This window comes from Bombus flavifrons, chromosome 11 (assembly GCF_040668555.2).
Source record: "Bombus flavifrons isolate JBK064 chromosome 11, iyBomFlav1_principal, whole genome shotgun sequence".
In the NCBI taxonomy this organism is placed as follows: Eukaryota; Metazoa; Arthropoda; class Insecta; order Hymenoptera; family Apidae; genus Bombus; species Bombus flavifrons.
In genome coordinates, this window is record NC_138452.1 from 2,672,623 (window position 1) to 2,685,161 (window position 12,539).

At 33.7% G+C, this 12,539-nt stretch overlaps 2 protein-coding genes across 4 annotated transcripts; both read right to left on the reverse strand.

The window, feature by feature from the left end:
* Positions 1-1,926: 1,926 nt before the first annotated feature.
* On the reverse strand, positions 1,927-8,252 carry LOC138184767 (uncharacterized). Its single transcript, XM_069123043.1, has 3 exons — positions 8,226-8,252; positions 5,480-5,546; positions 1,927-3,850 (listed from the first exon to the last, which is right to left on the reverse strand). Exons 1-3 carry the CDS (start codon positions 8,241-8,243, stop codon positions 2,196-2,198), a joined length of 1,740 nt encoding a protein of 579 aa, XP_068979144.1. The 5' UTR covers positions 8,244-8,252; the 3' UTR covers positions 1,927-2,195.
* Positions 8,253-8,906: 654 nt separating this feature from the next.
* Positions 8,907-11,627, reverse strand: LOC138185042 (uncharacterized). 3 transcript variants are annotated; one of them, XM_069123633.1, is made up of 4 exons: positions 11,567-11,627; positions 10,699-10,789; positions 9,928-10,024; positions 8,907-9,237 (listed from the first exon to the last, which is right to left on the reverse strand). In XM_069123633.1, exons 3-4 carry the CDS (start codon positions 10,004-10,006, stop codon positions 8,993-8,995), a joined length of 324 nt encoding a protein of 107 aa, XP_068979734.1. In that variant the 5' UTR covers positions 10,007-10,024; positions 10,699-10,789; positions 11,567-11,627; the 3' UTR covers positions 8,907-8,992. The 3 variants fall into 3 exon arrangements, with proteins under 3 accessions (XP_068979734.1, XP_068979733.1, XP_068979732.1); XM_069123632.1 differs by lacking the exon at positions 10,699-10,789 and having other exon boundaries at positions 11,567-11,608; XM_069123631.1 differs by lacking the exons at positions 10,699-10,789; positions 11,567-11,627 and having other exon boundaries at positions 9,928-10,069.
* Positions 11,628-12,539: the final 912 nt, after the last annotated feature.

Consider the following 12,539-nt stretch of genomic DNA (forward strand, 5'->3'; position numbering starts at 1 on the left):
TTCCATTTTTTATTTTAAATTATTCAGCGAATCCTTTCAATGGACTGGACGAATCGGTAAAGTATATAATATAATCGAAAGTATATTACACCATTGAAATTCATCGACGACTCGAGGAAATGCGCAGCACATCTTCTATAACATAATCGCGTAATTGATATATGCAATGAATAATCATTTCGTTTCTCTGGAAAAGAATTGCGTGACTTCACGATTCGTAAATACCTGCTGCATTTCTTTATGTCGAATGTTTCGTTTATCGCGTGCAATTATTGCATATGCATCAGACGTATCACGTATTCCGATAGTGTTTTACTGCTTGATTTATCGATCCATTTAATTATATAACTTTATGCACAAATTGTAACCAACAGGTTTGGTTTGGTTGAGCATTTACAGTCGTGACTCGTAATCTTCACAAGTGATCAAGTAGAAACCTGCTCGAATGACCAACATGCATACATATATATGTACGTAAAATCAGTTTCGTTATTGAGTGATATTAAACTATTGCCAGCGATATTGTTGCTAATTTGCATGATACATAATCACGCCTCGCCTTAATCATCGCGTCAAAAACATTCAGAATCTAATTCCATCAGTTACGTGATCCTTTTTTCTTGTTTTCACGATAAATACTTCCCCAGAATCTATGATCGGCAATATTGTGAACGATGAAGGATTTTCCGCGTATTACGTATCACGATTTGTTCACCTTGAGGGGAAAACAATATATCAATTTTATTGCGTTGTTACCGTTCTGGAACCAAATTATCCATTGGAGGACAATCAGGATTCGATTGATCCTTCTGAACGGATAATTGTCATTTTATCTCTTACCTTTGCTCACTGGATTAAGGGTGTTTACACAAATTTTTATGGATACAATTAATAGAAATTTTCAATCTAAATAAAGATTTACTTCACCCATTAAATATTATAATTTGATATTTTATATATTTTTCTATATCATATTTCATTCTCTACGTTTTTACATCTATACATTTCTCATACATATTATAAATGTCAAGTTCTTAATTGCATCGTGTCATCTTTAATGATCGATTGATAGGTCACATTTGCGTATACAAGAGATCTTTGCGAAGGTCACGAAAATTATTAGACCGTAATAGTTGGCATGCGTGATGGGCACGGCGTGTAATTGCAGGATAAGGCCAACTAGAGCTATGGGAACTTTTTTGTATATCATAAGTATGGGAACGTTTCGTTGAGCAATGCCAAGTTACGGCACGTGTCGTCGGATTAGTCGTCAGATAAATTGTCAATTAAGTCGTCGGGACACCTTGTTGGACCTCAATTAAATTTTTCCAACGTCGGAGGCAACCTGAGAACAGGTCGTAATTATAATCACATTGAAAATTTTCCGCTGCGGTTTCCAATAGAATTCGATGATTCGATGAATGTAAAGTGACTATTTTAATGAATCGTTAGGTAAGTATTTGTTGCAATCATCTAGGACAAAGGATAATATATCTTATATCGATTATCGAATATCGATTTCGCTATTGCACACCGAAATTCCATTTTTCCTGTTTACCCTGCCTATTTCATCCTGTTTATCCTCCTCGTTTTCCTTCGCAGAAGTAATAAAATATTTTTATTATAAAATTGATTCACAGAAATTAACCCAAATAATAAAATTGATATAATAAAATTGACTCAAACAAACTCATTATGAAATTCATAGTGAATTTTGATTGCAATGATGAAAACAAAAATAAAATAGTTGCGACAATGCACTGGTGAGATTGAAACAATTGAGGGAGCGCATACGTGTCAACAATGTGATTGACACAATTGAGAGAATGTATGCGTTACCGATGTTATTAAAAGAATTGGGAGAGGGTCAGTAGTAGCGAAAGTAATAAGGAAATTACCAAGGAAAGAGAAAATGTCCACAATACTTTAATTAAAGATCGATACATACAAATGTTTCTTACATTCAATACATAAATAACATAACATATTACAATAATTAGATTGTGAATTTTTTTTGTACTTTTTGGTGAAATTTACAATGTATATAATATATAGATATATATAAAATATGTAAAATAAAATACTGGTCATAATTCTTAAAACAAATCTATATTTAAATTTTATTTCTTTAACTATACCCATAAAAAATATATTTTGTATAAAAATCCACAATTTAGTGATAATTATAAATTACATCAAGATAATTGATTCGACGATCGATCACTCGCTACTTTATTTCTTTCTTTGGTCACAAGTCCAAACGAAGCGCGCTTCTTATATCCATTTAAAGTAAGAGATTGAACCTCTTCCGACTTGCTTTCAGACAACATTTCTGCTTCGCTATTCGGGGCTGACCCGGTTTTATGATTTTCATCAGTAGCCTTCTCCGTTTGTTCAGGTTTCTCAGTTACCGCAGGTCGTTTATAATAAGGATAATATCCACCGAAAGGATAAGAATGAACCAGTGGATAACTACTTGGATAGAAATTCAAATAAGGTACAGGTTTGATTCCTGGAAATAGATAATTGTGGAAGCCAAAACGATAAGGTAACCCATGAAACGGTGCCAAAGGATAGGAATGAAAATTAAAACCACCATAGTAGGGTCCATATGGTGGAAAACCATAAGGATATCCACCATACGGAGGATAATATCCGGTAGAATTGACATCACCTTGTACATTTTCTGGTGATGTTATTTGTTCAGGATGTCCTTGATTCTCAGGTGGATTTTGTGGTTCCACGGGTCTTCTTTGTCCATTCAAGTTCGGATAATACGGTTGATTGTAAGAAACATAAGGACCAAACTTTGAACCATGAAAATAAAACGGATTATAAGGATCATAAGGACTATATGTCCCATTACCACCACCTTGTTCCACGTTTCCCCGATAAAAAGACTCGTTAAAAGGACTAGGGTAAAATCCAGGAAATCCATGATAAAAACCATCGTAATAAGGTTGCTTATGATGAAAACGAGGACTGTAATCGTATCCCCCTATAGCGGTCTGTCCTTGATTCTGGTCATTGATCAATCTAGGCGGGTTACTTTCAACCGGCCCACTACTTGGGTTCACAGGTTGACTCTCACCTTCGATGGGCCTATGGTGAGAATAGAATCCTGGATGTTGATGAAATGGATAATAAGGAGCAGTAAAGGGACTATGGTAATTTAAGTTAAACGGCCTACGAGTTATTCGAGCGATTTGAGTATTCTCGTTTTCATCGTTTGGGTTAAGCCCTTCGGTTGTTGAAGATTCCTGAGAACTAACAGGTGTCTGAGACGATAGATGATGATAATTCGGCTGAGGGTCAAACTGAGCATAGTGATTTGCGTTAGATAATTGATGTATAGGTTCAGATTTATATCTGAATCCTGAAGGTTGATGGTACTGATTGGAATAATGCAGAGGAGCTGTCTTAATATTTACGTCGATGGAATTATCTTTCGTACCACTATTGACGTTCCCAGGTGTTTCTACGTTCAGTTGGTTGTAAGAAATTCGCGCATCGCGATTCGACGCGAATTCGTATGGTTTGTACGCTTCTGAATTGTAATATTTCGAGTATTGGGGTGTGTTCGTTAAGAAACTATTCTGGAACGTTTGTTTTCCTTCGTTTGAAGAAGATTCACGAGTATATCGCGGATAACGATTGAAAGAAGTATTTGATGAGGTTTCGGGACTCTCTGGCTGAGTACGGCCAATGTCTAAGGAGAATTGTGTTTCCTGGATTCTTTTCAGAAGGTTACTCGATGATTGGTTCGATGGTGGATCCTGGTAATCGTTTAGCAAGGTCGTTGACAGGACCGACGCGATGTTCCTAGCGAAAGACGTCAGCACCTCGGTACCTATTTCGCAATAAAACGATTTAGATGTTATTGGTTCGATATAGTTTTAAAGAATTTCAGAATTTAAATAATTAACTTATCTTTTTATGTTGTTTGATGGGATCTTTTAGCTTTTTTCTAGTTTCCTTTTTTTTTATTAATTCGAAATTTTCTGTATAAATACAATCACTTCACATTATTATGTATCTCAACCTTTGCCATTTATATTTTTACGTATTTATCGCGTGAATCTTAGACTTTGAAAAGACAGCTAGTATCTTTGTTAGTGGTTTCGTTAATTTGATATTCAAGCCTGTTACAACACGCTCGAGACAAATTACAAGAAAGCAAATGTTCGGGTCAATACAGTATGTTGATGTCACAGCTTACGGATGTAAGGATAAACGTCACGTTAGTAGATGTGGAAGGCTGAAGCTGGAAGTATAGCCAGAGGCAAACAGACACCATTCAATGCAAACATGGTTTAGTGTAACTAGAAAAAGTCCCAAAGTCTAAACCAAGCGTAATAAGGAAATCGTGAGTGTGATGAATAGTCGAAAGTACGGAAGAAAAAATTTGCCCGCGGCAAAATTCGTGTTCTACACGTGTACTATACAATTTACTAGTGAAGAATTTTTTAGCATAACTGTGCCCATGAGGATTAAAAGCATGCAAGTTGAATTGAAATAGGAATTAAATAGACAGATACTTATTTTTGAAAGAGTTACTGTACAATTATATTTAAAAAATTTACTTCTGCGTCAAATAGCGTATTTACAAATAGAAAGTCTGTCTAAATTATTCTGTTTGGATTATTATTATTAAATTAATTATTACAATCGTCATCAACTAAAAGTATTCGAAATGCCACAGAAATTCTAAACAAACAGAAACCAGAAATTTTCATAATTAAAGATAACATTTCATGTACTATATTATTTAACATTTAAATTGGAAATCATAAATTAGTTGTCACGATTCAAAGATATAAAAGAAGTGACTCGTCTGCCACGAGAAGCATCAATGTAGGACAAAGATTGTCATTTATCGTCATAGTTGCGAAAGTGCTCTTTTTAACCTGTCAACGGGGATCCTATTAGTGTTCGCGAACTCACGTGGATAATGCAACGTGCGTGCATCGTTCATGAAGACCAACTGGCATGCATCATATTGGATGTCAATTACACTTTCTCTGTTCGAATACTTCTGCCATCGTTTACTTCATACAAGATTGGCCAATTTCGTATATTTACATATACTTACAAAGATCAAAATATGTTTAATTTGTCTTTTTGAATTTCTCCATTGACCATAATACATCAGGATAGAATGAATTACGTGATTTATTAAAGCAGCTTTGCAGTTTTCCTCAGCAGTAAACAGAGTAATTTAAACAAGCTACTAAGTAATTAAACAAGTTTTAAGATTCATAAACGTCAAGCGCATTTTATAGCGAACAATTTCAAATATCGGCGCGATTTAATATCACACGATTCTAAATATCAACGCATTTAATAAAATAAAACTGATCTCATTCGTCTCGTAGAATTCTCCTTTCTAAAAATAATCGTCATTGTTCTAAAAGCAGTTCAAGGGTGTGCATAGTGATGTTTAAAAGCGTTTCCCAGAACGGAATAATAATCGACTTACTGAGTCCGCTTTTTGCCGCGTTCACGTTGTCCCGAAGAATCCATAGACTAACGATCACCGCCGTTATCTGCAATGAAAATTAAAGTAAAAATAGTCAATGGGAAGAGTGAAGGCTTTCCTTCTCTTTCTAAATGAGGAAAATCTAAGCTTCCCTTTGAACTACGTAACACGGAGCGAGTAATGAGAGGCTCGCGATACCGTACCCGGCAATTTTCTGTAATACGATGTTTTATTTTTCATTATGCAATGGGAGAAGCTACATGCTCAAACCCGAAGATCAACGCACTGTTTCATACATGACACACTTGGTTTACACGTGGTATGGCCGATTGTGAAAATTTTGCGAGCAGGCAATCGCGGAGGCGGAAGAACGTCTCTGAGTTTCGAAATGTTTTGATCCAAGCACTTCTGTTTCAGTTTTCTCTGTATTTAGTTTTTTACACGATTGTAATATTGGCTTTCGATTTAGGATTTTAATTATTTTAAATTTGAGTTTGAATACAAATTTTGAATTAAGCTCTGATTTAGTGTTTTAGACGATTATGATGTCAGATTTGGATTAAATTTTTCAACCTTCTCAGATTTGAGTACGAGTAGAAATGTTGTATTAAGTTTGAGATAACTTATGATTTTTTAATACATTACGATGTTCGCTATAAACTAGTTTTAAATTTAATTTTAATAAATATTTGTAAACATAACTTTTTCATTTTTTGTTTCATTGACCCGTGTCGCTATTTATGAGCAACTATCAAAGTATGACAGGTATTCGTGTTTGTTTACAAGATATAGCACTCTTGCAATAGAAAGTCATCAATATTTCTCATTTAGTTTTCATGGAACCTGTTATCCACGAGATTGTGACCTATGGCGAATCAATTGATCGTAGCAAACTTGTTGCTTCCTGAAATATCTAGAATTCCAAGAATAAAACTGAGTGAACACGATCGAGAAAATAATCGACCACGGTTATATAACATTAAAATTGCATTGTGAAAGGTGCGGCACGCATGAAAGGAACCAAAGAAAATAGATTGCAATTATTGTATCACTCGTCGCAGTCCGCATAAGGAAATAATTGTGTGAATTGTTACTTATTATTCGCGACTTTTCATATGATCGTAATTATGGATTTATACGACTGCTCATCAGTTTACTAATGCATAGATACTCATTTATGGAAATCAGTAGCTTTCTAAGTACTAAAAATTCTTTCTTTTCAGAAATATTTTCTCTTTCAAATCAATCTCCAGTAACAAATAGTATCTACCAGAAGCTAAATTCTGATTTGATACTATCTGGATAGCAACAAATGTGTATGTGTAAGTATTATATTATATTGATAACTGATAAATGTAATCATCAGTGATCGATTAATTGCTTATCGAGTGATCTTTGCAGCGGAAAGTTACACGAAGCCAAGTACATAAATCTGTTCGGCACGTATCAATCGGCAATAAGTAAATCACGTAGAAAGCAAATAAGGAGTTGTATTCCCGTTTCATTCATGGTTTATTCATTCACGAAGTTAATTTCTACAAGCGGCGTACACCGCGATCGCAATAAAATACACATGGTCACTCACGATTTATACTTGCCGTAGTCCTTATGAATGGTCACTATCGCGATCTAAAGTTGTACCCGAAGAACGCCCACGTTTTATCTATTTTCTAACGAAGCTGACATATAAGTTTCCATTGAACAATAGCAATCGATCGATGAACGATCCAACTGTCGTTCGACACGAACGACAAAAGGATTTTCCAACAATCGATATGAATCTGTGTCCGTTAATTTAACACACACATTTGTTTTCTTAATTAAACGTCTGGGAAACATAACACAATAAAACACCTTGTTGACAATCAATGTTTCCTTTTTCCTTCTTTCTATCAGTGACGAAGATTTTATGGAATTTATTGCTTTAGATAGATATTCGTTTACAGTTAATTGCATTGACTCCAAGTGGAACGCGTTCTCAGAACATGATGAACATGCATACTGTCTCATATTGTTCTGGTCGGATCGTAATTAGCACGATTATGCAACGTCTAAGCCTTTTTTCTCGCAAGGACGTGCACTTGCGAATATATTAGTGCGAATCTAACACACGACGTTTGCAGAACGATTTATTAAAATTTATCTGACACGTGTAAATCTGGTACAGCATCTGTGCACTACACTGTTTGCAAATAGCAATAAATTTTCATGGCTACGCAACGATTATGATTTTGTTGCGACGATTAGAATCAACGGCGACAATTTACATTTTACGATTACATACTCTGAGATTTGTGAGGTTTGCGTACCCAAACTTCTTTTACGAAATTTAATCGCGAAGTTTCACTTACTTGTTTCAAATTTATTATACTTTATCATCTTCTGTAATTTATATACGATACATCGTGTGGCGATTAATTTTTAATCCTTATTAATGATTTATGATGTTCGTTTAAGCAAAGTACCGGTACGATATTTTTTTATATTAAATATATATGATAAGACAATCTGACAGGTTTAACAAACGATAAAGGTAGCGGTATTATGTAAGAAACAATTGGTCGGTGTACATCGTTAGAAGCAAACGAAACGAAAATGTATTTTCTCGATTGACGGTTCAAGAAAGTAGCCGCGTTACCGCATGGTGCATCGATGTAGGACGAATATCATCTTCACAGTTACGAAACAGTTGGTTTTTTTTCTCTCTGTCAACGAGGATCGTATTAGCGTTCATATAGGTACTCACGTGTAGAGGGTAATGCATCGTGCGTGCAGCTCGTGACGACTAACAGGCATACACCGTACCCGATGTCATTTATACTTTCTCTCCATAAACGCTTCTGCCCTAATTCAATTGATATAAGTCCAACCAATTTTGAATATTTCATACGTAAACGAAATTACGTGTAATTTCTTTACTCGAATTTCTGATAACTAATGCAATCGACAAATGGTCGATCAATTTTGTATATTTCATACGGGAATATCATCATCGAATCTATATAATTGATACACACAGAAATGGTATCAATTGATCGTTTGATTTATTCTTAGAGTTGTAATTTATTATTTAGATTGGGTAATAATATAGTTTATTGTATAATCAGGAAGGAACTAATTTAAAGTAATATTTTGGAATAGAATTACAGTATACGCTACGGAAATACTGATTCACAAGATAGAAAGTTGTCGATCACATCCGAATTATATACTTGTCATATCACCATCAATCTTTTTCATTTGCTACATAGTGATTGGGAGAATATAATTGAAGGGATACTTACCTTACATGTACTTTTAAGAAACAAGTTGTTAAAGAGGAATAAAAGTATTCTAAACTATTTCTCATATCTTTAATGACACTACCTAAAAAAGTTTCATTTAACTATGATTTTTAAATACACATACATACAATCATACTTGACAATAAATATAATGAAGTTTTTGGAATGTATAATGAAAGTGTTAAAGCTTTTGTACTTTTTATTAGAAATTTGTTATAACTAATGGAATTCAGTATCCTATGTGACTGATAGTACCAACAACGCCAGGGGCAACGACACCGCGAGCATTGTAAACTTGTACAGGTTGCGGATGCACGCCTACCAGTCTCGTTGCCCTAAAATTTGGATTGACAACTACCGGTTGTACATTTCCGAATCCATTTAATTGCCGAGCCTGAATGGAATTAAATTGTTGTCTCATGAATCCTGGATACTTTGCCAGCATTCCAGTTACGCTTCCGTAGGGAATGCCTCCTAGAATAAAATAATAATAATTAGTAAATAATGGAAAATAACAATTCGTAAGTAAACGTCGTAGTTCTAATAAGTGAATCGAATTAAAATTGGATAAAAATTTTAATTAAAATGGTAATATTAATTATACTTTATCGTATAATTTTTTAATAAGTTAAACAATATTTTTATTCTTGAAGTAGCAATTATACTAACTAACTTTATATTTAATTTAGTTTCATTTTTATATTGATTTAAATCTTATACGTTCCGAGCGATATAACATGAAGCAGTCGATATCGCCTACGCAGGTGTTGAAATCTCCACTCGGCGCATTGAAATCTCTACGATTTCTAAATCACACGCAATAAAAATGTATAATCAGGTCCAATATTTTTATATCCCGTTTTCATAACCTTGCTTAATATGATGGAATTTGTGATCTTCTACTCTGATTCTCAGAAGATAAACTGTTTATAATAAAAGTGAAAGGAATTCGAGCGAAATGTTCTCGAAACGCAGTGTCGTCCTCTGTCGTGATTCAATCGAATGTGAAAACACGTTTGATTACGTTTATCAAATTTAAAGTTAGTTATAACGATAATGCACACATAGAAATAGCAAAATTACAAATTACTCGCAGAGAAACGAAAGTTAAAGAAGTTTCTTGAGATTATGTAACGTAAAAGGAAAGTAAGTAGACTGACTTACCATACGCCAATCCGTTCACCATCTCTACGATTCCTGCGCTGTCCGGTGCAACTGTCGATAAGTTCAGCAAACCAACCATAGTTAACAGTAGAATGGTCTGTAAACAATTAATTATTGCCATTTTATAAGCAGACGCTAAAATGAAATGAGAAAATCCTAGTTGTTTCTGCTGGCTAAATCAATGTAATTGTTGAAGCTGAACGTACTTTATCGCTCTTTTATATGTGCTTTCAATCAGATACTGAAGACAAAGAAATTATCTTCCCATATTATTAAAACAATATTCAGTTCGTCGATGTAACAGAATTTAATCAGGTATATCAGATTCTCAATTAAGAAATTATTAACAAGGTAAGCCTATTATCCTCGAATTTAATTTCGCGATAGCAAACTTAGGTAATGGCAGTAAACGACAGTCATCGATAGAAAGTATGACATTCTTTACATGTTAGTTTTTACCTGGTGATATAAATTAATTATACCGTAAAAAGCAAAGTGTCTTATCGTTACTCGAATATAGAAATCTCGCAAAACGTTAAACAAACATGTTTGAAATATTAACTGTTAGATGTTAAACGTTTTCGCTTTCTCCTGTGATTTTATTTTTGTTAAAAAAGAAAGAAAGAAAGAAAAGAAGCAGGAACATATATATGCAGCTAAAATACACAGTTTCATTTGGATGCATCGTTTAAGTTTACTTTTATTTCAGCACACGTAGTCGTGTTTTCTGTTTGTCGAATCGTAAAACAAGAACGAAACTCGAGTACAAACTTGAAGATTGAATTATAGGCTCGGCGTAAGGTTACTGTTAGCCAATCCAAGGCCGGGATTTCGTTTCCACTAATTTCGTTATTAGAGAACACTGCAAACGAGAGAATTCGCGTAAGGCAGTAATTATATTTCAACTATTAAAATCTAACAAATAATAGAAAGCAGATATAAATTACACAGTCACGAAATTTGGTTTAAATAATTATTTCGTTTAAATTCACTTCAAAACGGTTCGATTTGCAAAGTTCATTAAACATGTTTTTAGAATTAGCATTACTGTGAAACATATGGACCTTGGAGAACACAATCACCTCTCTTACGTTAGTCACGCGAGTCGTGTTGCTGTGACTATTTTCTCTTTTTCGTTCTAGTTCGAACGCTTATAAAACCCGATTTAATTATCGCGCGAGGAACACCGATTTGACATTATCAAAGCATATGTTTACCGAAATGTTTTATCGCTTCCTTTTCCTTTTATTAATTCAATATTTTGTAAATGATTAGTATACACGAACGTATCTAAAGATTATTAGAAATTAAATTGTAACATTTAATATTTGAAATTTGGAAAAAAAACGAAAATTTTAACGAACAATCATTGCGTTTAGATAATTTTTATTATTTTTAATCTTTTATATCGTTTAACTCTTTTCTGTCAAAAACATTATTATAATAACACTTTATCGCACTTCACTAAGGAAATTAATATTTATATATTCTCATATATGTATAAAAGTCGTCATTTAGAAATAAATGTAATAATTATACTGTTAAGGAACACCACTCATTTAAGATCCCATTTTTAGATGATTACGAAGTGCTTTTTTATTTATTCCCATGCAAAACGAGCACAAGTGCGACGACATACCTTCAAAGGAATCATATTGACCTTTTGGTAGTCACTTTGCAAGACAAGAAGGAAACTAAAGCACGAAACTAAAGATCGAATTATATACGGGGCTCGGTCTCGCAGTTGGCCAATCAAAGGCTTGTATTCCCTTTCAGTATCGAGTGTTGTTCATCGATACAGGATTTTATTAGAATGCAGTACGTACCTAAATGGAGGATATCGTCCACCTTAACCTTGGTGAACGTCCAGCTACCACTCACGTCGGTCGTGCCAACAGAATAAGGTAAATACTCTGTAATTCGTATTTTTATCAGGGAAAATCTGATTCCGATTGGGAAATATTTGAAAGTTGTTCATTGCATGTTGCTCACTAAACAAATTGAAAATTGAAAATTTTGTTGCCTCATAGCTATTACAATCGTCCAGCAAATATAATTTCACTATCAAATTTGATTAATTAAATACTAAAGAATAGATGTATTTATATTAATTTTTATACACTCAGTTATTGTACTAAATATTTCCACTTTTCTGACTGAACAAATTGAAAATTGTATCACGACAAATAAGTATCGAAATTGATATCTAAATATAGCTAAAGATTTCGTTAATTGAATACTAAAGGATATTTTGATTAATCTTCATACGATCAGTTATTGTATAAGATACTTCTATTTCACGCATTAATTACTAATAACTAATTACTTCGCCTACATAGTTTCTTAGCCATAACGATATTCAGACCATGAAGTTCATAGGTGCATTTGATTTAATAAGACGATTATTTTCTAAGCATCGAGTAATTAACATAATAGCATGGATCATTATTCTAAACTGCATAATAATCGTTAAGTGCAAGTACATCATTCTTCATCGACGAATCATTCATTACGTCTGTAGTGCGATAAACGGAAGAATGATTCAGAAGTTACTTACTAAATTCCATGGAGAAATTGTGACATTCTATTGTACTGAATTGGATCAAGGATAT